This window comes from Chlamydotis macqueenii, chromosome 5, assembly GCF_036417535.1.
Source record: "Chlamydotis macqueenii isolate bChlMac1 chromosome 5, bChlMac1.mat, whole genome shotgun sequence".
In the NCBI taxonomy this organism is placed as follows: domain Eukaryota; kingdom Metazoa; phylum Chordata; class Aves; order Otidiformes; family Otididae; genus Chlamydotis; species Chlamydotis macqueenii.
Window position 1 is genome coordinate 17,094,162 of NC_141560.1, and position 26,001 is coordinate 17,120,162.

Genomic DNA, 26,001 nt, shown 5'->3' on the forward strand with positions numbered 1-26,001 from the left:
TGATGATATTCTTAAAGTCCGCAAGACTTTAAGAAACTCTTTGAGTAAACTCCATACACCTGCTAGATTAATCTATCAATATACAGACTGATGTGCTCCTCCAAATGAAACAGGCATTTCCCTTCCTCTTTAGCCAACTCCTTTCACCTCAAAATTTCTCTCCTATTCCTTGTTACTAGTAATTACTCATATAAAAAATATTTTCAGGATGACCAGATAGATTAGATGAACTTACTTTTTCTGCCCAGAAAACTAGTTACCCAATCAAGTGGCATGACCTGATTTCCCATTTCCCCTTCGTTAACCAGTACAGCCTTTTCTTTAATTCCCTGTTATCTTCATAACTTCCTTTATCACTCTTCCCTTCAAAATACATTCTGAAGTTATCTATTGCACCTGACCGCATTTGCAACCACTGCAAATGTTTCCCTCATCTTAAATGAAGGTGCCTTTGCTATTCTTAAATCAGACAGTAAAATCTTGACCTTGATATATCTGTACTTGAAAAAGTCTTTGCTATTATAACTAAATGTGCCAGTACTCTTAAATCTCGTTCCTGGAGATTATCTTGTTCTCCCAGCTTTGTGAACGCACTAGCTGAAGAAGCAGCACTAGGTCTTTGATAAAGCATACTACATACCAAAAATGCTTCACAGATATAAGTAAGCAACTCATCTGCAAAGTTAGAAGAAAGAACAGAGAGAGAAAAAGAAAAAAAAAAAAGCAGTGCAGGCAAAAGGGTATATGTTTTCAAATTGGTTTTAACAATAGAGAACTAATAAATTGGAGAAACTTAGGAAAAATGTTCTAGAATGCTGGAGAAGACAGAAAGAAGAATCCAACCTAAAACTCTTGTCCAGTTAACAACCCATCTCCCAGAGTTATTATTTTTATGGTGCTGTGTCTTAGGATCTTGTCAGTCCTAGAACGATATTCCAGTACTTCTGAATATAAGAGCCTTGAGCCCGAAAGAACCAAGATTTTTACCTTCCCACTTCAGACCAGGACAATGGGCTTCATCTGTCATACTAGCAGTAATGGCTATTAAAAATCAGTAGTTAAGCAGATACTGATCTTCCTGCAGGAGACAAAGAAAAAACAAGAGAGAAAACAAAGAATTTGATTACTAAGTGAAAGCCTACATCAGCTGCTCACATGCAGATTCAGCTGTTCCTGGCGCTGATTTCAGCCACCTGAACCCCAGAATTAGAGGTATCGGTCAAAAAGATCTCTGGTTTGACCTAGCACCTTAGGAGAAGTCTTTTATATTTTACAGAACATCAAAATATTCATTGACAAAAAATATAATATCTGATATTATCTACTGCATAGTAGAGACCAAATCATAATCTCTGAGCTGCTGATCTGCAGGACTGTAAGTTTGCAGCTGGGAAGAACAGAAGGATCTGTTGTCAGCTGAAGTTCTGTAATAGAGACATCAAACCCCACGATTTCTATTGGGCCCTCAGACATATTGGCTTAAATCGTTTGGAAGTTATTGATAAAATTATCAAATATGTATGTACTAACATGAGTTATGCAAGCATACAAATGCCATGGTTCATTAACTATTATCAATACATGTTACTATTTTCAAGTTACAATTTCCTGGTATTTAAATAACACTTGATCTAAAGAAGTCTTGGGGCGGGGGGGCGGAAATCAGACTTCTGCTTCATTTGTTGTTGGTATTTTAACCAAGAGTCAATACTGTAATTTTACTTACCAAGAGTTTAACAGCCAGCTCTCTGGTAAGACACAAATGTGCACTTCTCCTTGACAAAGCCGTGTCGCAACATACCAAAACTGTGCCACTTGCGGATTACAGAGGCTCAGGAAGATTAATGTTACTCTAAAACTAAGCAAATGTTTAGTTCCCTGGGTTATGCTTTTTCAAAGCAACTCACAAAATGAATGCCTCTTGTACAAGTTCACACCATGGCAGTAAGAAGAGGTGCCACCTCTGTGTAGGTAAGACCGTTCTGAACCTCCACACTCATTACAAATAGGCATGTGCTTTCTTTCTAATTAAGATTTAGGGCTGTAACTCAGACCCTTAGTCTATAAATAGTATATAGAGCTCAATACTGATTCAGGAGGAAACTCAGCTGCATTCACAAATGGATTCTTGAGGAAAAAACCACAATACTTCTATGCCCTGTAAAAATATGTCCATAATTACATTAAAAAGCATAATTCAGCATAATTTGGCAAGCCATTTCCCTGTTAAATCTTTATTTCAGGACAGAGCTGCAAACTCTGAAACTATGTAAGCACAGATTAACGGCTAAGAACTCTCCATTTTTTTTTCTCTTTATTTTCTTTCTCTTTTTTTTTCAGGGATCAGCATTAAGTCAGCCATGCCAGAATTTGAGAGTGTAAGTTTCTTTAGCTTCTGCAAATTTGCTTTTGCTAATATCCAGTAAAATAAAAAGAGATAAAGTGTAAAAATTGGCAACTAGCAAAATTGTGACTTACAAATTTGAATCTACACAACCTGGAAGTAAAAGTACATTTAATGAAGGAATGCATAAAGACTGCAGGAGCCCTCATTAAACTTGACCATGAAGAGGCAGTCCCAGCTCCTATCAGCGAGCTAGCGCTATCAGTCACCTCTGTCTCTAGGTCAGTGCTACCTACATAAGGTTTGCTGGTTGAAGTGTTAAAGCCACCGTATCAAATCCCGCTCCCTGAACTCACTTAGGGACTCTCACTGATTTCAATTAATTTCTTACACAACATGAGGACAAAGCATCCAACGCTCTTTAGACTTGCTCATGTGAGGATATGAATTGGAAGCAACTCCTCATGTTGTGCATTGACAGCTCATTAACAATGATTACTGGGAACTGAAATAGTCCTTGACAACATTTCATGTGCTTATTTCTGCCCTTGGCCTTAATGCATTAAAAAAAAAAAAAGAAGAAAAGAAAAGAAAAGAATCCTCCATTTTCCCATCTTCTCACAGAACCAAGAAGCACCTGCAGATATCACAGAGAAGAAATAATTGTAATTGTTGCTGTAATTGCACCTTAATCTACTGTCCTGGTCTCTGTCACCTAGAAACCTGGTTTTTTTTCCTCTCTTTCCCATGTCTCACAGCAAAAGAAGCTGTTCAGAGCATCTGCCAATCTTTTAGCAGAAATAAAAATCTTCCATTATCATAGTAGATAATTTGACGTCCTCTTCCTACACCAAGGTAATGCTGCAAAGAGCATTTGATCACACAGGAGGAAAAAAATCATGCTGTGACCCCAGTGGTATGCTTGCTTCTACAGCTATTGCAACTTCTCTCCAAATTGCATTTCTCTACGCACAATACTCTTCTAAACAGGGAGTAATAAAGAACACATTAACACATAAGCAAGAGTGAATAACAAGTTTTTTATTGAATGAGCAATGCTGATGACATTCAATCTTAGCTGCTAATTTTAGAGTTGAAACTTAAGTGGCCCTTTATATGTTCTTTCGTGAATGAGATGTATTACACACCCAGTAATACACAAATGATCTATAGAGATGTTGATTATATTTCAAAATAAAAATTTCAGTTGCAAGAAGGAATTTTCCAATTCCTTCTTTGTCAGAGCTGCAGCAGTGTGTGTAATCTATCCTTTAGTATTATTTATGTGAAAGATAAAGGCAGTGCCTGATTAGAGAAAAGGACTATCCTCTTCTGCGCTGCTGAAGTAGCTGTCACGATCAGCACTGTCAGTCCAAGGAGATTGCAAGACAGAGCTAGGCGGCTCTTTTCTTTGTTTAAAACGTAGGCTGCAGTAACAAGTCAAGTTGATAGTAACAGAAGCAAGTAGATGTTGCTTTCTAGTAACCTAAAAACTGGAAAGAATCATAGAATGGTTAGAGTTGGAAGGGACCTTCAAAGGTCATCTAGTCCAACCCCCCTGCAAGGAGCAGGGACATCCCCGACTAGGTCAGGTTGCTCTGATCCAGAGCCCTGTCCAACCTGGCCTTGAACGTTTCCAGGGATGGGGCATCCACCACCTTTCTGGGCAACCTGTTCCAGTGTTTCATCACCCACATTGTAGAAAATTTTTTCCTAATATCCAATCTAAATCTACCTCCCTCTATTTTAAAACTATTACCCCTCGTCCTGTCACAACAGGCCCTACTGAACAGCCTCTCCCCGTCTTTCTTGTAGGCCCCCTTGAGGTACTGGAAGACCGCTATCACGTCTCCCTGTAGTCTTCTCTTCTCCAGGCTGAACAGCCCCAACTCTTTCAGCCTGTCCTCATAAGAGAGGTGCTCCAGCCCTCTGATCATCTTTGTGGCCCTCCTCTGGACCCTCTCCAACTGGTCCATGTCCTTCTTATGCTGGGGGCTCCAGAACTGGACACAGTACTCCAGGTGGGGTCTCAGCAGGGCAGAGTAGAGGGGAAGAATCACCTCCCTTGACCTGCTGGCCATGCTCCTCTTGATGCAGCCCAGGATGTGGTTGGCCTTCTGGGCCACAAGAGCACAGTGTCAGCTCATGATGAGCTTCTCATCCACCAGCACTCCCAAGTCCTTCTCCTCAGAGCTGCTCTCCATCCTTTCTCCGCCCAGCCTGTATTTGTGCCTGGGATTGCCCTGACCCAGGTGCAGGACCTTGCACTTGGCCTGGTTGAATTTCATGAGGCTGGCACGGGCCCACCTCTCCAGCCTGTCAAGGTCCCTCTGGATGGCATCCCTCCCTTCCAGCGTGTCGACCGCACCACACAGCTTGGTGTCATCGGCGAACTTGCTGAGGGTGCACTCTATCCCACTGTCCATGTTGCTGACAAAGATAACAGGGCCAGGCCCAACACGGACCCCTGAGGGACGTACCCCTAAAGGAGCATCCGCATTCCTTCATGTTAGGTGCTTCCATGCTAGAAAGCTTGTCTCCTTAAGCTCATCATATAGCCACGTAGAGAGAGTCTAGAGCACTCTTGGGGGACATGTTAGGGCACCTAAATCAAGGCCTTGCTGCGGTTAACCCTCGCCCTTGCCCAGCACGCAGCCTTCACCTCTGCGAGAAGCAGCAGACGCCACCGGCGACACCGCACCTCCCCGCAGGGCCCCGCCAGCCGCACACCCCCCGCCAGCTGCCTCGGCGAGGGGCAAGCCGGGCCAGCGGGCTGCCAGCTCGCCCGCCCCACGAAGAAAGGGCACCTCAGAACCCTCTCCCGCAGGGCCGAGCACCGGTACGCGCAGGAGTGGAGACCGGGGAACCGAGAACAAGGGCCAAGGCAGCCCCCCCCCCCCAGGCCGCCACCGGCCTCACACCAGGACCCTCCGCCCCGCCACCGCGGGGGCGCATGCGCACGCCGCCTCCTCCCACCGCCCCGGCACCGCCGCCTGGAAACGCGCTGGCGGGCGCGGGGCAGTGACGCCACTCAGTAATGGCGGCACCCGCGAGCGCACGCGGCGCGCGGTAGCATTAGCGGCTGCTGGGGCCTCGCCCGTCCCGGGGCTGCAGAGCGCGGTAAGCGCCGGGGGGAGGCCGGCGGGAGGCCCGGGGGAGGCCCGGGGGAGGCCCTCGCCCCGGAGCGGCAGGCCAGCGGGGTGCCTTGGGCTACCCGCGGGTCCCGGCAGGTACCCGGAGCTCCCGTGTGCGGCAGCGGGGGTCGGGCCGTGCCGGGCCGTGCCGTGCCGTGCCGGTCGTTGGGCGGTGGTACTCGGGGCAGGCGGGGGCGGGAGCGGGAGCGCTTCGCGGGGATTTATTCCGGCGATTTCAGTTTTATTCTCGGAGCTGTTCCAGGAGCGAGGCTGTAGGCCTGGCCTGCTGTAGTTACATTCAAGGCCGTTTGTATAATTTCTCCTCAGGGTAAAGAATCACGGCTTGCGTTCCCGTGTGCTTGAATATCGTCAGTGTAATCCTCATTCTGGTGATCTGATGCCCTGCTTTCTTACCTCCTAGTTTATTTTTAGGTAAAAATGAAGACCAAAAAAGGAAGGAGATTTAAGCCTTCCTTTAAATTGAAACAAAAAGGCATTGAAGTAACAGGAAAATGGAAAACTGTGCAAATCGACCCCAATCTGTTTGCTGATGAGGAGTTTCAAAATATAGTATGCTTGGAGGAACTTACAGACTACAAACTAGTAAGTTCATCCAAAGTGGGGAAAGTAAAAGAGAAGAAGAGAAAGGCTGAGAGTGTTTCAGAAGAAGGCAGCGAGGTGGAGGAAGAACCTGTTGTCCCTCCCAAAAAGAAAAAGAAAAACAAAGATTTGAGAAGCAAACCAGATAAAAGTGACAATTCTAATGCAGCAGAAATTGATGCGCTGGTTGAGAAAAAGGCAAAATGTAATGAAATAATTGAGGTCGCAAATTGTGAGGACCGTGGACATGTGGTTGAGAGCACTTCAAGCACAGAAGATGCTCCAAAGAAGAAGAAAAAGAAGGTAGCTAAAACTAAGGCTTCTCAAGCTCTGGAAGCTCTTCCATCAGTACCTACTTCTAAAAAAGTTAAAAACTGGACAACAGGTGTTTTATCTGCCTCAGCTGATCGCAGAGCTGATGTGTCTGCATGGAAAAACCTGTTTGTACCTGAACCAGTGCTGCGGGCCTTGAGCTATCTGGGATTCAGTGCTCCAACTCCTATTCAAGCCTTAGCCTTGCCTTCCGCTATCCGGGATAATATGGATGTTCTTGGTGCTGCAGAAACAGGTACAAATCTGTTAAACTGGCTGTATATGCTGTGAGCTTCCCTTCTTTAAATGCAGCTTATTGTTACAAGTTTTTATGTGTAGCACAAGCATTTATATGTAGAAAAGCTTGTAGCTTCTGCATATCCAATATATTAGTAATGATTTATTGTAATTTATTAGAACTTTGTAACTTGCAAACACATGACCTTGCATCTTAAAAGTACAGTGTGCAAAACTTTGAGGTCTCAATGAGTTGTTACGCTTTTGACAGAAGTCTCTTTTTCTGTTCTTTCTCAAATTGTTTCCTATTTTGAGAACTGTAAGGCAATAGATTGCAAAGGGCAGAATTACTGAAACAGAGTCATGTTCCGACAGCTTAGCTTCTGTGGATGTCCCTGTGTCCAAGGCAAAGCAGAGAACTAGGTTTCTCTGAAGAGGATTCAGTACTGACTTGGAGCGATAAAAAAGTACTAGCCACAGTGTTAGGCGTTGTGAATACGGCCTAGGCCTTTATCAGAGCAAAACAGCCCCACTCTGTGCCCTGTCTGTGTGCTTGGTCTGTACGTTGACACTAGCCCTTCTTACTGCCTGTGCTTGAAGTGAGTATTGAATTGATAACCGGAGGGGTACTGTCTCTTGTCCAGCTTGTGATCAGCTCATGCCTTTGAGCATTGCTAGCCTTTGTGGAATTTGATATAGCTTCTTTTTTACTTAATGCTGTGAAGTCTCAGAGCATTACCTTCCCTCTGACTTTTTTTTGCTGTTTATGCCTTTGAAGTTTTGTCTTCTTTAGCAGTGCAACATTTTTTTTTCCTCCATAAAAAATAAAAATAGGAAGCACAATTGGAAGCTGCCTTGGTTTAAAGGCTCCCTTTGCATTCTTTTCATCTGTTCCAGTTGCCTTATCTCACTGCTTGTCTTGTAAAGCCATTTACTGCTCTCAAGCACGGAGGTATAGTAACTAATAAGATACGAAGTCACTTGCATTTTTATTTTAATTAGAAGCTAGGCTGGTGCTATTAGCTTTAATAAGATTAGAAAGCCCCGCGGGGAGTGTTTTTGAAAAAGGAATTGAAAATCTAAATAGTGTTTTTGTGCTGCAAGAAAGTGCCATTTTGGCAGTGCTGGAAAGCAACTCCCTCTCTAGCTGCAGAATGGAGAGCATGATTGGTGGCAGGTTGTGTTGTTGCTGCCTATTTTTGTATAGCCCTGAGGTAGCAGGACTGTAGTTTACTCATTTATTTTCTTTGAGAGAAAGCCACGTTCTCCCCAGAGAGCCCAGTGAGTCATTGGTGTTCCTGTAGAAACTTGAAACAAGATGTGGACAATTATCTGTTAGGATAGTGCTGCAGCTGGGAGAGGCTGAAACTTTTTTCCACATCCTACAATTTCCCTTAGCATTGGCCCTGGGAGAGGAAGGTGACAGGTGAAACAATTTTTCATCTTCCCTTGTTGGTAGGAACATAGGGGAGAATGGCGAGATTTTGATTTGGCAGTAGATCCCTGTAGAAGTCAGATGCAGGAAATGTCAAGGCTTGTTGTTTTTCCAGTGGCTCTAACCAGTTCTGTTCATTACGTGTAGAACTAGTGAACTTTTTGTGTAAGGAACCAAATTTTATCTCTGCAAAATCTTACAATCTAAAACTGTTTTAAAAAATATGAATTAGCTTGAGCTGTAGTATCTGTGAGTACCAAGATATACTTTTCTCCTGGTTTTGCAGGGCTGGCTATGGTATGTTATTTGTGTGTTGGGAAGATAACGTACCTTGTGAGGTGATGATTTGTTTAATTTGCCAATGAATCTAATGCCTGCAGAATAGTCTTGATTATTACAGCCATAATCTAGCTGGGTGCAGTACTGACACTTGGACCAGCCAAACTGCATTACATTTAATTTGAGATCAGCAGTGTTCTTCACCTTAAAAACAGATGTTCTTGTAATACAGAATCTTAAAGAATCAGAGCTCTGCATATGCAAATGAGAAACATTTTCTGCTTCAAGTGCAGAAGTCAGAAGAAACCTCCCAGACATGCAGAAAGGTTGGCAAGTGGATATAAGGAGACTTTGCAGCAGTTTTGGTCAGGATAATGATACTGGGCTTAGCTGTTAATTGACTAATATTAAGGTTCTCCCTAAATAGGCAAAATTCTGTGTTGCTGAATGTGGCAAATCATTATGGGTTTGTGATATGGACAAACGGTGCTCAAGGAATTGAGATGAGATTTCCAGAGGACTGCTTCCCAGCAGTGGCCTGTTACAGAAATGGTGTAATAGTGTTGCACTCTGGATGCTGCTTTTGTGATCAATGAACAGATGTTTATGAGAACCTTAACTGGGGTGGATGTGCTGCCTGGCTTCTCCTAACATCTTTTTGGTACAGTGAACCCTTGAAATAAAGGTTAGGGGAGCATTTTTGTATTTGACTGCCCCCTTGTCTCTAAAGTGGATTATCTGTTTTAAATCAGATTTAAGAGTTTCGATTATAAAAATGTGCGCTGGTGATAGATCAGGAAATTAGATGCTGGAGTATGTCAAAATACAGTGTCTTAGAAAGTTGTAAACACAGTACTGTAAATTAAAGATGGAAGTGAATCCTTCAAGTACATTGCAGTTTGTCCTTGGCCTCATTTGCGATTCCTTTATTTGGAGAACATTGATCAGAACTGTCAATTAGGGCATGGTATTCTCCTTACGGGCATACAGTTCTTTAAAAATATCTTGGCTGCAACTGCAGCTTTTAAAAACCACCTTCAGAACAAATGAATCTGCCTGACCTGCTAGAGACTGGGAAAATACCTGTTCCTCAGGAAGTACACTACTGGTGACCTCAAGGAGATTTATAAAGGGAACAGGAGAAAATGTGCTATTGCTGCAAGTTTCTGGTCTTCTAAAGATCAAGAGTTTGTGTCTGTTACAACTGTATGTTTTAGGAACAATGTGTGATTGGCTGTTGCTTTTCTCATCTTTTCAAATAAATGACTTGCCAGTATGTGCTGTTATTCTTGTTTGTTTTTCAGGAAGCGGCAAAACGCTTGCATTTGCAATTCCAATGATTCACTCTGTGCTGCAGTGGCAAAAATCAAATAGCTCAACATCCAGAAATGGCAGTGTTTCTAAAGACTCCCATCAGCATCATGATGAAACAAGATGGGAAAATGAGGATGAAGCAGAAAAACTAACCCATCAGCAGGTTGAAGATAGCGGAGATGAAGATAATGCATCTTTCACAACAGGCTGTGTGAAGGTGCTGGAAAATTTTGAATTTGATTCTGGTGACGAGATACATACTGTTGGCTCCCATAAAAAGAGACCTCTTTTAGGACTGGTCCTTACTCCCACGAGAGAATTAGCTGTACAAGTAAAACATCACATTGATGCAGTTGCAAAGTTTACAGGTATGTAGACCCCACGGGCCATGTCCCAGATTACACTGTGTTTGCATCTTGGCATTGGTGTTGAGCCAGAATGTGTGCTGCAGTTTCTTCCACATCATAAAATTGGGGTGGCTTTTGAAGAGTTAGGGTTCGTACTCACTGATATTTGAGAAATGCATTAAGATTCTTCAGTGAGATGCATGTGGAAGTGAACAGTTAATGTGGGACATTTTGCTTTAAAATGTTTCTTCCTTCAGACAGCTATTGAGTTGTGCTTTAGCAACAGAGAATCAGTACTAGATACCCAGGCACAGCTAACTTTGTTCTGGTTTTGGATAATGTAGGTTATATATAAAAAGTAATTTCATTTTATATATTTATAATTTTTAAATATGAATATCTCATAATTTCCTTCTTTGACAGGTATATCCATTTATATAGATAATAGATATAGATATATCTGTATATATTATGTTGCTCAGTATAAAAAAAAGAAATTATGGCCACAAATTTTACGGGTAGAAGGCATTACTGGATTGTCTGACTTACCTCCTACAGCACTCAGGCTACAGCATATTGCTGGGTTACATGCCTGATGAAAGCAATTCAACTTTGGTCCTTTCTCTTCCAAACCAGGGGTCAGCGCATCTGCGGAGTAAATGAGTGAGGATGTGAAACTGTTAAAGATGGGGAGAACTGGGAAACAACTTACCACTTCTCCAATAGTAGTAATTGTTTATTTATTGAAGAGGATATGTAGTGCAGTGAACTGCTTTTAAGCACATCTTCCTTTTGGTGTCTATAAGTCTCCTGCTGTGCTCATCAGTCTACAGCTGATTACAAGGCTATTTTTAACTCCTAGCTTGAAATAATCAATTTATGTCAGTGCAGTTCTGATAGGAGCAGTCCGATTTGTGTGTAAAAATCTGCTGCCCAAATGATGAATAGTTGGTGCAGCAGGAGAGAAAATATGTTTTGCTGTCAGCTTTTTTTATTGTCCCAAACTCACTTTGAAAAAATCTCCAACTGGAAGCATGGAGTCCTACAAGTAGTAGGGAAGAGAGATCTGTGGTAGCTTGGATGCTGGAGGAATCTTGCACAGTAGCATTGAGTTTGTAATGCGCCAGTGTATTCTTTGAAGAAGTAGGGTGAAATAAGCCATGTGTGGAGTCTGTGCTTCCAAAGCTAAACTCCTTTTAGTACCTGAGCAATTGCTTGAAGCTAACTTAGGGTCTCTGCGCTACTGTGCAGTCCAGGGAATCATTAATTGAGAGAGAGCATTCTTGTTAAGATTATTCCATAGCAAATGAGCGGTTACTAGCAAGACAAGCATTTCTCAGTCTTATTCTTGGAGAGGCCTGCTGGTTATTCATAACAGGAACATGCTTGTTCATGCAGGTATAATTGGCAAAACATGAGATTCTGAACTACGGGTAAACAAAGCTAACAGCTATGGAGGACATACATGATTCTTCCTGCTATTGGAAGACAGGTGCACTAAAAGAAAGACTACTTTATTTTTGATGTCTAGTTATAATGAGGATTTTTCTGTAAAATTGAGGGCATTGCTGTGTCTTCAGTGTTATATAAAACCCTTGAAGTTTGCTGAAAGTTGCAGTATAGGCTTTTAAAAATATTTCTTTGAGTGGATGTATGTAAAGGCATTCACTGATAAATTAGTGAGAAAAAAACTCATTTATATGTTCTAGGCATTAAGACTGCAATTCTAGTTGGAGGCATGGCTGCACAGAAGCAAGAACGTGTACTGAATCAAAAGCCAGAAATTGTAATTGCAACCCCAGGCCGTCTGTGGGAGTTAATTAAAGAGAGACATCCACATCTTTCAAATCTTCGGCAGCTCAGGTAATGGTGCCTTTTAGACTAACTGCTGGATACTGAACTGGGTGTCACCATGTACTAAAATATGTACATAAACATACGGTTTATGTTTACTAACTGATTAAATAGTTTAGACTATGTAAGATCACTTATTTCTTTGCCAGATTATTTTATTGAAATGTACAGTGCTTATATGTATGGAAGGAAATGACAATTAAACCTAGTAGCAAAAACCTCATTTTTCCTTTAGAAACCTGGTATTTTCAATAAGAAATGTGGAAGGCTACTGTAGCTACCCCAGAATACCTGATGTTCTGTTGTGTTTTACATGCAGAACTTCCCTTAGGTGTTTAGCAGGAAAAGTTATTTTGTTGAAGTGTGTCAGATCTGTGTTTCTCTGCACAAGTGTATTCTTACTGTGTGTTTTCTATTTGACAGATGCCTTGTGATTGATGAAGCAGACCGAATGGTTGAGAAAGGTCACTTCTTAGAGCTGTCTCAGTTGCTGGAAGTCTTAAATGATTCACAGTATAACCCTAAACGACAGACTTTTGTTTTTTCTGCCACTTTGACTTTAGTCCATCAGACTCCCACAAGAGTTTTACAGAAAAAGAATGCTAAAAAGATGGACAAGAAGACCAAACTAGAATTGTTAATGGAAAAAGTAGGAATAAAGGGCAAACCCAAAGTGATAGACTTAACAAGGAAAGAGGCTACTGTTGAGACTCTGACAGAAACCAGAATCCACTGTAATACAGATGAGAAGGATTATTATCTCTATTACTTTCTTCTCCAATATCCAGGAAGAAGCATGGTCTTTGCAAACAGCATAGACTGTGTAAAACGCCTCAGTTCTCTCCTTACAATCTTAAATTGCGATCCTCTTCCTTTGCATGCCAACATGCACCAAAAGCAAAGGCTGAAAAACCTGGAAAGGTTTGCTGAGCGAGAAAGGTGAGTTGATTTTCTACTTCCTAGTAGAGAAAAAGAGAACTCGTGTAAAATGATGGAACAGGTTGCCCGGAGAGGTGGTAGATGTCCCATCCCTGGAAACATTCAAGGCCAGGTTGGACGGGGCTGTGAGCAATCTGATCTGGTTGAAGATGTCCCTGCTCCTTGCAGGGGGGTTGGACTAGATGACCTTTAAAGGTCCCTTCCAAGCCAAACCATTCTATGATTCTGTGTACTGGGGAGAGGAAGCAGCTCTGTTAGAGCAGGAGCAGGCTGAGCGAGTTAGCTGGGGATGTGAGCCTCCCATTAAGGATGAGGTTTTACTGGGTAGTTGAGGTGATGAACTGGAATGAGTTCAGTGGAAGGCCACCAAGATGGTCATGAAGCATTTGCTTTGCAAGGGGAGAGGCTGAGGGCATGGGGTTTGTATTGCCTGGGAAAGACTTTGTGGGAACCTAATGGCAGACCTCAGATATCTTAAAAGAAGGTTATGAAGAAGATGGAGCCAGGCTCTTCACAGTGGTGTGTGGTAGGAGGATGAGGGATAGTAGGTGCAAGTTGAAATGAGAGGTTTGGGCTGGATAAAAGAAAGAGCCTTTTCTCTGTGAGGACAGTCAGGCATTGGAACAGGCTACTCGTTCTTGGAGGTTTCCAAGGCTCAATTGAATAAAGCCCTGAGCAACCTGGTCTGCCCTTATAGTTCATCCTGCTTTGAGGAGGAGGTTGGACTAGAGACCTTCTGAGGTCCCTTGGAGCCTGAGTTATCCTGTGGTCTGGCAACTCATTGCTATTGAAGGAGGTGTCACTTGCCCTGTTTTCAGCCATACACTTTTATAACCGTCCAGCACACCACTCTGCACTTGTGCTCTGGCTCTGCAGCTCACTTGATCCTTCTGTAAGTTGTTTCATCTCATTAAGCCATCAGAAAGCTAACCACTTTTTGCTGGGTTAGAGTTTTGTGGGTTTAGTTAGATGAATTAGCTTCCTGAGGGTCAAGGTATCCTAGAGCAATGCAAGGGGCTGTTTTGCCTTTGAGAAGCAGTGGCAGTCAGGTTTACTTAGGCCTGCCATTTTCATAGAATGTTTGGGTTGGAAGGGACTTTAAAGATCATCTAGTTCTAACCTCCCTGCCCTGGACAGGGACACCTTCCAGTAGACCAGGTTGCTAAAAGGTGCATCCAGACTGGCCTTGGACACTTCAGGGATGGGGCATCCACAACTTTTTTGGGCAACATCTTTCAGTACCTAATCTAAATCTACCCTCTTTCACTTTAAAGCCATTACCCCTTGTCTAGTCACTACGTGCCCTTGTCAAAAGTCCCTCTCTGGCTTATAAGCCCCCTTTAGGTACTGGAAGGCTGCAATAAGGTCTCCTCAGAGCCTTCTCATCTCCAGACTGAACAGCCCCAACTCTCTCAGCCTGTGCTCATAGAAAAGGTGCTTCAGCCCTTTTATCCTCTTTGTGGCCCTCCTCTGGACCCTCTCCAACAGATCCATGTCCTTCTTATGTAGGGGGGCCCAGAACTGGATGCAGTACTCCAGGTGGGATCTCACCAGAGCAGAGTATCATAGAATCATAGAATGGTTAGAGTTGGAAGGGACCTTCAAAGGTCATCTAGTCCAATCCCCCTGCAAGGAGCAGAGGCATCCCCGACTAGATCAGGTTGCTCAGAGCCTCATCCAGCCTGGCCTTGAACATTTCCAGGGATGGGGCATCCACCACCTCTCTGGGCAACCTGCTCCAGTGTTCTACAACTCGCATTGTAAAAAAATTTTTTCCTACTATCCAATCTAAATCTACCTCCCTCTGTTTTAAAACCATTGCCCCTCGTCCTATCACAACAGGCCCTACTGAACAGCCTCTCCCCATCTTGTAGGCCCCCTTGAGGTACTGGAAGACCGCTATCACGTCTCCCTGGAGCCTTCTCTTCTCCAGGCTGAACAGCCCCAACTCTCTCAGCCTGTCCTCATAGGAAAGGTGCTCCAGCCCTCTTACCATCTTCGTGGCCCTCCTCTGGACCCTCTCCAACTGGTCCATGTCCTTCTTATGCTGGGGGCTCCAGAACTGGACACAGTACTCCAGGTGGGGTCTCAGCAGGGCAGAGTAGAGGGGAAGAATCACCTCCCTCGACCTGCTGGCCATGCTTCTTCTCATGCAGCCCAGGATGTGGTTGGCTTTCTGGGCCACAAGAGCACAGTGTCAGCTCATGATGAGCTTCTCATCCGCCAGTGCTCCCAAGTCCTTCTCCTCAGGGCTGCTCTCCATCCATTCTCCGCCCAGCCTGTATTTGTGCCTGGGATTGCCCTGACCCAGGTGCAGGACCTTGCACTTGGCCTTACTGAACTTCATGAGGTTTGCACAGACCCACCTCTCCAGCATGTCCAGGTCCCTCTGGATGGCATCCCGTCTCGGGCATGTGAACCGCACTTCTCAGCTTCGTGTTGTCTGCAAACTTGCTGAGAGTGCATTCAATCCCACTATCCATGTCGCCGCCGACGGTTAAACGGCGCTGGTCCAAATACCGGCCCCTGAAGAACGCCACTCATGTCTGATTTTAAGAATTATTGTTTCCTGCTGGATTTGGGATGGCCTTTGGGAGGAGGTTGGTGGTCTCAGTAGTTCCATAATCTGGAAGCCTCACAGTTTAGTCTTGCTGTGAAGTGCTGCGTGCTGTCTGATTGCATGGGAATTTGTACCTTGGTAATAGACTAAGGGAGAACAGAGGCTGAATTGCCTTGATAGATCTGCAGTATTTCTTGGCAAAATGTAATATCGATAGCATTGGCTGAGACCAGACGAGGCGTTTTCAGAGACTGCAGATTTTCAAGGCAAGAAGAAATTTGAGACCGTCTATCAGAGCCTTCTGCAGACTGCAAGCCGTGGACTTTTCTGTTTATTTCTGCTTTGAACCTTGTTACAATAGAGTATGCAGTCAGATGCCGTAAAATCTTAATAAATTCCCATTACCTACAAGTAACTTGTTTCAGTTGCTGGGAATTTTTTTTTAAAACCAATTGTTCCATATCCTAGAGAGACTTTCATCTCTATAGTAGACTCTTTATATAGAAGAGTGACTTTTTTGAGTAGTTCTTTGTTTCTAGGGATAAGGAGAAATACTAATTGGCAGAACAGAATCCCTCCCCTTGTATTTCTAGCTTTTACTGAGGAGAATTTATTTGAGTGCAACTTGGTAGAAGATATTTCAGCATCAAAAAGCTATTAATTAAATCTATAATAATGTTATTAATGTGATTTTTCTCAACTGGTGAAAATTGTAATAACCTGTCTGTCCTGCCAAAAGATCAGCTCTGTTGTAAATGATTATCGTCATATCAAGCTCAAAGTATTTTTAAACCCAGCCTGGGCAGAGCACTGAAAAATGTAATGAAGGGGAGCATACCCGCCTTCCAAGTGGCTGGATTAGGTCTTTGAACAGCAATTTGTGCTAGCATTCCTGTGAAGTGGGAGAGAATAAATGCATAGGATCCAGCAAGGTAGTGAATTTCTTTATTGGAAACAGAATAGACCTGCTGAAGGTAACATTTGCATTTTTTTCTTTTACTTTTAAGAATTGCTGTTTCAAGACTGCCTCTCGTGTAGTATTGGCTGTCGTTTTCTGTAAGGGCAAACAAGTAGTGTATTTTCAGCAGATGATATAGTACAAATCTGTTCCTTAAATTGCTGTGGTAGAATCCTAGGTCGCTGTATTTTATGTTCCTTGGCAGATAGTTTACTCTTCAATTTTATGTTCATTAAATGTTATTGCTTTCTCAGCTGTGTCCTCCTGACAACAGATGTTGCAGCTCGTGGTCTTGATATTCCCAACGTGCAGCATGTCATCCACTACCAGGTTAAATATTTTTAATATTTTTGCTTTTACTGTTTTGGTTTTGAAATAAGCTTTTGCTGATCCAAGCCATGAACACTGTAAAGCTGTGATTCTCGGTCTTGTGTAGAGTATAGTCCTGAGTATAGAGATCTAATCATTATTCATTTAGCTGTCCTTACTGCTTTGTACATAAGGATCTCATTGCTGCAGTGACTGACTGTGGTAGGTAGCACTTCGTCAATGTATGATTATATATGAGAAATGACATAACAGATTCTCCTTGCTTTTTGCTTAACTTCGATATTTAAAGTTGACATATGACTCAGCCCTATACCTCTTCTCTGAGGATACATACAATTTTTCCTGCTTTGCAAATTAAGTGGCAGAGGGTCAGAAGTTAAGAAAAGTCTCAGAAAAGATTATGCAAGGAAGACTACTGGACCAAAGAACAGAGTGTCTCCAGACATCATCTTTTACTTTACCTTTAGCTGTGTTACATGCAATGTACCATGTGTATGTAAAAAACAATATTCTGTGGCAGCCTCTTGGCCAAAGCAGGACAGACTGCTGCTAGCTTTTCATGGCCAGCTTCATGGTTTTTCTGAATATTTGCAGGTCCCTCGTACTTCTGAGTTGTACGTACACAGAAGTGGCAGAACAGCCCGAGCTACCAATGAAGGTCTTAGCCTATTGCTGATAGGCCCTAATGACCTGATCAATTTTAGGAAAATCTATAAAACATTGGAGAAGAGTGAAGAGCTGCCGTTTTTCCCAGTTGAAACCAAGTACATGACTTCTATCAAGGTAAAGAAACAACAATCTCTTTGCAGCCTGAGTAGTTGCTTGCTTGCTTATATTATTGCATTGGCCATCACGTTCTTTCCAGATTTCAGATGAAATTTACTGTTCAGGACCTGAATTTGAAAATGAAGTTAATCACACTTCATCTTTTTTTGAAGCAAACTGTGTGATTTCTCTTCAATAACTGGCCCCCACTTACGTTTTTTCTTGCATGTTGTCATGTAGAGCTGACTAGATTCCCAAAAGCAGTGCAGGGAAGTGAGTATGGTTTTCTGCTGGGGAGCTTGAATGGCTTTGTGAAGTCTGTTCTTTAAAGCCGCTTGTGTTAGGAACACACTAGAGAACAGTAGCAGGTCCAGGGATCTTCAGTGGTCTTCATTTGCCTCATCTCAGTTGATGCAGTGAGTTGTCTCCTTTTCTGTTTGTGTACTGTGATGCTGCAGTTGGTTTTGAACTCTGTCAAACCTGATATGTTTTCTTTTTCTAGGTTATTGCCCATTTTAAGGAGAATTCAGTCATTCACGAACTTACAAGATAGACAATGGTTAGAATTTACAAAACAATATATTATGGAAAGCATCTAGTCATCACAGATTGTCTACTTCTTGAACAAGAGGCTACTTAGTGTCTCAGCATTCTCTTAACAGTTTGGGTGATACCAGCCATGTACAAATGGGACATATTTAAATATTGCATTTGAAAGTAATCTAGCTGGAACTGGAGTGTCTGAATATTACATAGTCATTGAGCATAGGAGAAAAATGCAAGCAGTCAGATAATGCAAAAGATGCCTTCCTTACGGTATTCTGGTTCGTGCCTGTCCTGTTTGCTTGGATTGAGCCCAGGGTCCACCCCAGCAGCAATAGCGATATCCCCACCTTGGGAGTAATGTCAGCAAGTTTCAAAGCCTAGGCTTGCTGCAAATGGGGTATTTAGCATGAATCTTTCAGGAGATGCAGTTTTCTGAAAGAGGAAGAAAATCAAAGATGCTTCCACATTTTTCTTCTCTTGGTAGTAACAAAGAGAATTTTGACCTCCCCCCCACCCCATCTCCCTGCCCCTCCTCCCTCCACTGCCAAATGTTTCTGGTTACTGTTGTTTTTAGAGTGTTTCTTCAGGGTTCCCTTCTGTGTTTCTTGATGAATAGTGCTTGGCTCTTATCATGCTCTGTCAATTAATGGGCATATAAATATTGTTTCCACACTTATCCATAATAGTGCTTCTCTCCTCAGAAAATGGTGTCTTTGCCCTGGGCTTAATCACAAAGCCATTGTAGTTGAAACTAACAGTGCTACTGGTTTTTTATGTCTGTCCTTTTGGCACACTCCTTCCCTGGTTCTGCATGCCTTCATTCAATTTCAGGAAAAGTGTGAAGGGATTTCACACTTGAGAGGAATAGAATTGGTGAACCAGTGTAGAGGGGAGACCAAAAGAGGACTCAAGTTTTACAAAGATGGAAAAATTATTTAAAAATTCTTGTTATGGCCTAAGAAGTGACTGACTTGTTTTATCAGTGAACTACACATTTAATTTCCTCTCTCTCTGTCTCTTAATTGTCCTGGCAGTTCTGACTGGTGCTGTTACTGTGTAGCACCAGACTATTCAGTTGGGACAGTCAGTGTGTCCTGCACAGAGTATGTGTTGTGCAAGTGCAGGCACATTCCAAACAGCAGAACTTGATGCTGAATTTATTATTATTTACTGTCAGTGCAGATTTTTTCCATAATGAATTAGTTATTTAAGACAGCTTGGCCCAGCTGGTCAGGATAGGTTTGCTGGATATCTTTGTTCCACCTGTGTACAGCTGGGAAGAAGGACAGCACATTTTGTCCTCTGCCTAGACAAGATCCAGGTGCATTTCTGAAAACATGAGTAACTCCCTCCCTATGGCCTGCAGGACCTTACTTCTTCAGAATGGAATGAAGCTAGCGACTGCCCCTTATTGCTGAGACTAGTAACTTTAAGATCCAGCTGTACTATGTAAATATGTAACTTGGAAAGGCTTGGTATCTGAATCATGATTTGTTCTTGACATCTCTGAAGTGTTTGTAATGATTCATTTAAAAAAATGAGGAGTTAACATTCAGGCATGTTTAGTAGTTGAGATGGTTTAGAAGTCAGATTCTGTCATGGATCTGAGGAAGGAAAACACTTTAGTAAATGGTGATTTGTGTTTATTACGTGGGGCATCTGCTGGGACAGCAGGAGGGAACAAAAGTGTCTCTGCCCCTCAGTTGCATTGTAATGCATGCTCTCAAACACTGATTCTGCTGAAGTGCACCACATTTAAACCTGGTCATAATGTCCAAAATTTACTTTTGTTGCAGGAGCGGGTGAATTTGGCACGGCAGATTGAGAAGGCAGAATTTTTCAACAGTCGGGCAAAGCAACACAACTCCTGGCTCCAGCAAGCAGCAGACGCTCTTGAGATTGATCTTGATGATGACATGCTTATGGGCAAGTAGAAATGCTTGTTTATGGGTATGCTCAGTCGGTTCCATAGCACTGATGTCCAGAAGAAGCCCCACCACAGCAAAGGGATTCTTAAAACCTGTAAAGCACAAGGGGAAGGAAAGGAATGTCATTATTAGTACATGGCGTTGCTGGTGTTTTCAGGATGATTGTGCAGTAGATAGGGAGTAGAGGGAGGGAGGTGTGACAATTCTGGCAAGTCGCAGGCAAGTCCACCTGTTATAGGACAAGAACTGTTTAGCTTCTGGCAAGTGTTGTAGGTTAATCTAACAGCCCAGTATGTCCTGCTTGAGTCTTGTCCCCTCTGCGTCAAAGAAAAAGCTGTTTCTGCACTTCTGCTTGTCTCTCCCTGCCCCTGTAGTCAGGCAGCAGGGCAAAAGCCTGACAGCTCTGTGTGGGAACACCCAGAAAACACTAGTAAACACCAAAAATTACGTGGGCCTTCAGTGGCCTGAGTTCTGTGGGCTAAATGGCCAATACTTATATTTAAGTTGCTGAGGTTTTTGGTGGTGTGTTAGAAGTAAATAATTTCTTATATTTTTAAAAATAATGTTCTAGAGGCTGTGTCTGAGAGAATGCATAGGGCTGTGTAACTACAGGTGCCGGCTAGTTCAATGCCATGAAGCTTGGCACTGCTTAGATGCGCTGTAAAATGCCACATTGTGTTCAAATTTTAGGAGCTGAAGGTATGATTTCCTACCAGTTCTTTGAGGTGCTGCCTGGGTCGGTTCAGCTTAAGCTGTCTCTAACCTGTTAGTGGCTAAATATGCAGATACCTCAATTTTGAAGCATGTTCAGATTAATTTTTTTCTTTCTTCACGGCTTGACTAGCTTGTTCTCAGCCACTTTGCAAGCAAGTACTAATCGTCTCTGTCCAAACTGTTCAGGAGCGCTCTCAGATAATTAGCACTCTGCTGTCTTGTTTTGACATAATCTGAGTATGCTGTGCTTTGAAATGAGTTTCAAAACAGCACATCCAGTCCAAGTTGTGGCTCTCAAGTGAAGCACTTTGTAATTGCCACACAGAATCTTGCCAGATTCATGCTTTAAAATGTATTCCGTCTCCGATTCTTCTGTAGCTTGTTGGAGACCAATTAAAATCTCGGTCATTCCTCCCGTAAATGAAATGCCTCTTACACTGTTACAAAGGATTTACTAACGCCCTTTCAATGTACATTACAGCAACCTTGATTTCATTTATTCTCCCCAGTTCAGGCCTCTCACCATATTAGGTATTCCAGTCTTTTCTATGCCCTTTTTTCTTCTATCTTTTTTTTTTTATATATATATATAGATATAAGGAGGAAGTGGCTTCCTGTTTTATAGGTGCTGAAATAAGGCATATATAAAGTAATGAAATAAGCAGAAGAAGCTTCTGCCTGAGCTAGAAGCCCTGGATTAATACTGTATCTTCTGGGCCCCCTTTCTTTTTGTTCCTGAGTCTTTTCTGTGTTGAGAGCCAACTGAATGATTCTGCAGAATGATACCTGGGGTGTAGTTAGTCAGTAGTCAGGATTCTTCTTGATCTTGTTATCTTGTGGACAGCCTGAGTGATCTGAAGGTGTCACAGATGACTGGAAGACTATATGGGAGTTGAGTGACCTTGTTAGAGAGAGAAAGATGAGATTAGCATCTGCCCCTAGCACTACAAAAGCCTGGTGAAAGAGGCCAGTGCAAGTTCTTTTGTTGTAACATTCTGTATCTTTGATTTCTGCCCCAAGGAAGAAAAGCTAGTGAGCAAGAAGAAAGCCAGAAGCAAAGGATGCTGAAGGGGATGAAAAAACAACTCAAACACATGTTGTCCCAGCCACTCTTTAAAGTCCTTATGAAAACCAAGTACCCAACACAGTCTGGAAAACTACTCCTGCCTCAGACATCAGTGGGGATTTCAGAATCAGCTCTGGGTACCGTATCCAAAAAACAAGCCAAGAAGAAGAAATCAATAAAATTAAATTAGATAACTGAGCAAGATCACTCAGTGCAATGGAAACAAGGATAATACTTATCAAGGCTGTCAGTGCTTATGGAGGAGCTCAGCTAGAAGACACGTAGTATCAGAGGATGTTGTCTGTGCCCAGATTGTGCAGGCACAAAGCAAAATGTTGATTTAAAGGGCTCTGTTAACATGTGGTTACTTACTGTTGAATCTTATCTTGGATCTTGTTTTCTTGCGTTCTTAATTATTTTTTCTTACTGTCTGTATTAATAGAAGTTAATTAGTTTTGAAATAGTTCTGTTTATTACTCCTTTCTGTGAGATGGGTAAAATGCACAGTGGGCATACTCTAATGATAATACTTGATTTGAATTTTAATGTCCTTAAAGGGCAGGGGAAAGTGAGCTGTGTACAGTCTGAGTACAACCTGAGTGGGTGGTAATGGGAGGTTTGGCTTTTACTGCAGCCAGTTCAGTGAGAAAGGCAGCAAATCTAGGTAGTGTTACCACCAAGTCTGCAATTCTAGTTATGGAAATCTCTCCCAATTTTCTTTCTCCTCTGATAATATTTCTCTGTTCTGTTCTCTATGGGGTCTAAGTTCCTTAGTCCTGTGTTAATAAGTTTTAGAATGTGCAAAAACAGTGAACGTCGCAATGGGCCAGGACTGACCCTGGGAGCTGTGTAGATTTTTGAAGAATAAGTGTTGCTACTCAGTGTTTTATTAATTAATATTTGGACCTAAGTCTGTATTTGAAAACATGTTAGAACTATGACCTTTGCTTTAATGGAAAATATGATGTTGTGAAATGTCACTTTTGAGGAGTGCTTCCTGATAATTATGCTTTAAAATGATTTTAACCTGACTTGGACAAATAGGTTTAAAAACTATTTTAAAAATATATGTCAAAAATATATTTTTCTTTTTTTTTAAAATTATATCTGCTATAAAACCCAAAGCCTGTGTCCGTTTTCAATCACATGAGATTTCTAAATTGCTCATAGCTGATGCCCTTTTTGCTTAGCAGGCAAGGAGAGGGGAAAAGCACCCAAAAGGTAAGACATAGCAGTGGGATCTGTATTGGTGGGAGCAGAGGGAACCTCCACCTGGCAGTTCTGGATCGAGCTGAGTTTTTGTGTCTCATACAGTATAGAACCAGTGGTGCTGCCATGATAGGAGGCATCAATTTACTCAGCTAGTCAAAAAGAAATTTGTGGAGTTGAGTGCCCCCTCCAGGCACTTGCCAGTTATGTGAGAAGAGCAAAGGCTTTACTCTTTTTCCTATGTAAATAATTAAAGCCACCCACACCCACTCCCCCATCTCTGGAGGGCTTTTCTCTTGCTTCCTTGCAACACTGAAGAAGAGCTCTGACAATTTAATCGTAAGCATACAGAGCTTACCAATTATGTATGAAGCTTTCCTTGCAAGCCTGTTTGTCTCACGTCCTTTGGAGTAGAGGGGGAAGGTTTGGCGGGAAGAGATGGGAAGGGGTTTCCTCACCCATAGGAGAAGATGACACATCTTTGGAGTTAATGTGACATTTGAAAAATAAAACCAAGAATTTAAAGGAAGCTTCTTGTAAGGAAAATGAGCTCAGCAAAGGCAAGCATGCCCTCATTCATTTTCTGTGCCATTTTAATCACATTCTTATGTTATGGAAAGGAAATTGGCATTGGTTTTGCCACCCTGAATGTAGTGGAGACCAGGTGGGCCTTTTCTGCATCTTGTGGTATATTTCTGCTTTATAATTCATCAGCAAGATCAAGGCTGGATCCTGACACAACAGCTCTGCATCTCCTGCTTTGTTTGAAAATCGGCATGAGGCAGGGCAGTTTTGTCAATTTCTAATTCCATGTGATCATGAGGAGAACTGAACTGGGGGACAGTGAGAGTATTGTTATTTCCTCTCCATGACTGCTGTGAAGTTTTCCAGCTGCTTCTGTTTCCCTGTGTTTAAGAAGCTAGTTCTCACACTCCCACCCCTTTCTCTGGCCCTCAGCCTGCTTTGCAAGTCTCCTCAAGATGGAACACAACACTTCTGCCCTCCTTGCCTTCTTCATGCTTGCCTGTGGCATGCTCTGCTACTGGTTTTCTCCTGCAGCTTCTGATGTACTCAGCATGAGCTCTCAATGCTTAATCTGCTGATGCTGCACCCCCACAGGAGCTCAAGCAGAGCTTGGACCCTAAAAATATCTTGGTGTTTTAAAAAGAGTACTTGTCTAGCACTCTGAAAGCTCTCTTGTGGCTGTCTGCTTTGCCTTGTCCTTATCTTACCAGGATACCCTGAGTCTTCTACCTAGAGGAAAAACCTTATACTTGCTTTAGCTAGTTTAAACAAGTTATTAAACAGGAACTGGCAAATATTACCACTTAGCTGCCCTCCTCCAATGTGAACTAGATTACTGCAGGAAGAAAGCAGGGTAAAGGAGAATGTTTTTTCCAGCTCTGATCATTTGCATGTGTATTACCGGTGCAAATTAGACATGAAAAGGTTTGCATCAAGCACACATGGGCAATTTAGTTTTGGGATTTAATGAAATGTAGTATCCCATGGTTTCAGTAATACTCTACTGGCACAGCAGTTATACTAAGGCCTCAAACAAGTAATCTTGTGTTTTGTGGCAGCTTCTGTCTGCTAAAATATCTATTAATTAAAGGACTAATTAAGTCTATTTAGGCTGTCACAGCAACTTCCAGGTAGATTAATAAAAGCCTGAGTTCAGCAAAGTGTTGGTAGGGGCCAAGCCGATACAGAGCAACCACTACTACATAACAGTAGAACTGAAACCCTAATTGCTTCTGAGCCTTCATTTTTATTTTGTGACTACGTGGGGCCAGTTGACCTCATCCTTAACGCAAAGTTCTTGGTCTGTCATACGCCTGACAAGAGAAGGAAGAGTCCCTGTAGTTTAAGACATCTGCTGAGGAGATAGTTTGGACAGGATCTCACATACTGGACAGCAAAGATTCCTGACATTCTTGTAGCCTTTTCTTTCTTTCCTCCCCTCTATGTTAATAAAACAGTGAGTTAGCAAAGCAGAAGCTGGAGCGCTGCCTTGCCATATGCCAGCAGCCCAGGCGCACGGCTGCCATGTGGCACAGGGGAGGTGACTGAGAAAGGGCTGGGTACCACACGCTTACTGCAGCCAGTCTCTGTATCTAGGTTGCTGAGGGGGAAAGGAGACAGGACAAGGACACTTCTGATGACCTCGCCTCATGCTGCCTGATGTCAGGAGGAAAATATGGTAAGAAACACTGTGCTTTCTTGGGTGTTAAAATACCCACTGCTTTGTCCTGTGCTAGCAGGGTGTCTTTTGGGTGCTTGAGTGATTCCAGATTGTTTGATAAATGGCTTGGGGAAGGAAGCAGCTCAGAAGGCCATAGATTGGGCAACTAGTAATGGGCTGCTAATATAGCAAGCAGCAATGTGTAAGTATATCCAATAGTACTCACAGAAAAGTAGGATGTTGTCAGAGGTCATAGGACTGGGGAGAAGAAGGGAGGCAGAAGGGCTCTCTTTTAGGAAATGGTCCTGGTTCTGTAACCCTGTATAGATCCCTTCCACCCCGCCCTTCTGATACTCAGGCACATATTGTCTGGTATTTTTCTGGTTTGTGTGAGATTTCCTATTCCAGCTTCCTTTTCTGAAAGATACTTAAGGGTTTCAGTGTTTTCTCAAGTCAATCAAAAGTTCCTCATGGGGTTGGCCTCACAGAATGGATAAGAAAGAGGAAAATAATCTGTGGCTCCTGAGGCAAGTTCACGGCCCGGCGAAGCAAGTGAACAGAGCTGCTACACTTGTTTGTCTTGGAGTTCAGCAGCTCTTGCTGTGAAGCTGGAAGAAATTGTAACCTGTTTCCAGAGCAACCGACTTTAGATGGTACAAATTGCCAAATTTCTGTAGGTGAGGGCTGCAGTTACAAAACACAGACCCAAATCCTGGGCTGGAAAAGGAGAAAGGGCACTGCAAAGTACACATGGGCTTTGGTACCACTGGGCTATTTAGAGGTCTGATATTCTTTTGTTATTGATGTAATTATATCAGCCTAATTAGTAGTGTGGATGCTCTTATAGGAGTAAAGTTTATTTTCCTTTCCTCATGAGAATACCTGCACCGGTATAAGCCTGACAGGTGTGATGGATTGACACATGCCAGCCACTGTAACAGTCCA

General features: G+C 42.7%; 1 protein-coding gene across 2 annotated transcripts; it reads left to right on the top strand.

Annotated features, from left to right (window-relative positions):
- The first annotated feature begins 5,338 nt into the window (after positions 1-5,338).
- Positions 5,339-22,786, top strand: DDX24 (DEAD-box helicase 24). Of its 2 annotated transcripts, XM_086749702.1 has the most exons (9): positions 5,339-5,464; positions 5,900-6,646; positions 9,646-10,023; positions 11,712-11,865; positions 12,280-12,795; positions 16,568-16,643; positions 17,238-17,426; positions 19,751-19,884; positions 21,621-22,786. In XM_086749702.1, exons 2-9 carry the CDS (start codon positions 5,917-5,919, stop codon positions 21,850-21,852), a joined length of 2,409 nt encoding a protein of 802 aa, XP_086605828.1. In that variant the 5' UTR covers positions 5,339-5,464; positions 5,900-5,916; the 3' UTR covers positions 21,853-22,786. The 2 variants fall into 2 exon arrangements, with proteins under 2 accessions (XP_086605828.1, XP_086605829.1); XM_086749703.1 differs by lacking the exon at positions 17,238-17,426.
- Positions 22,787-26,001: the final 3,215 nt, after the last annotated feature.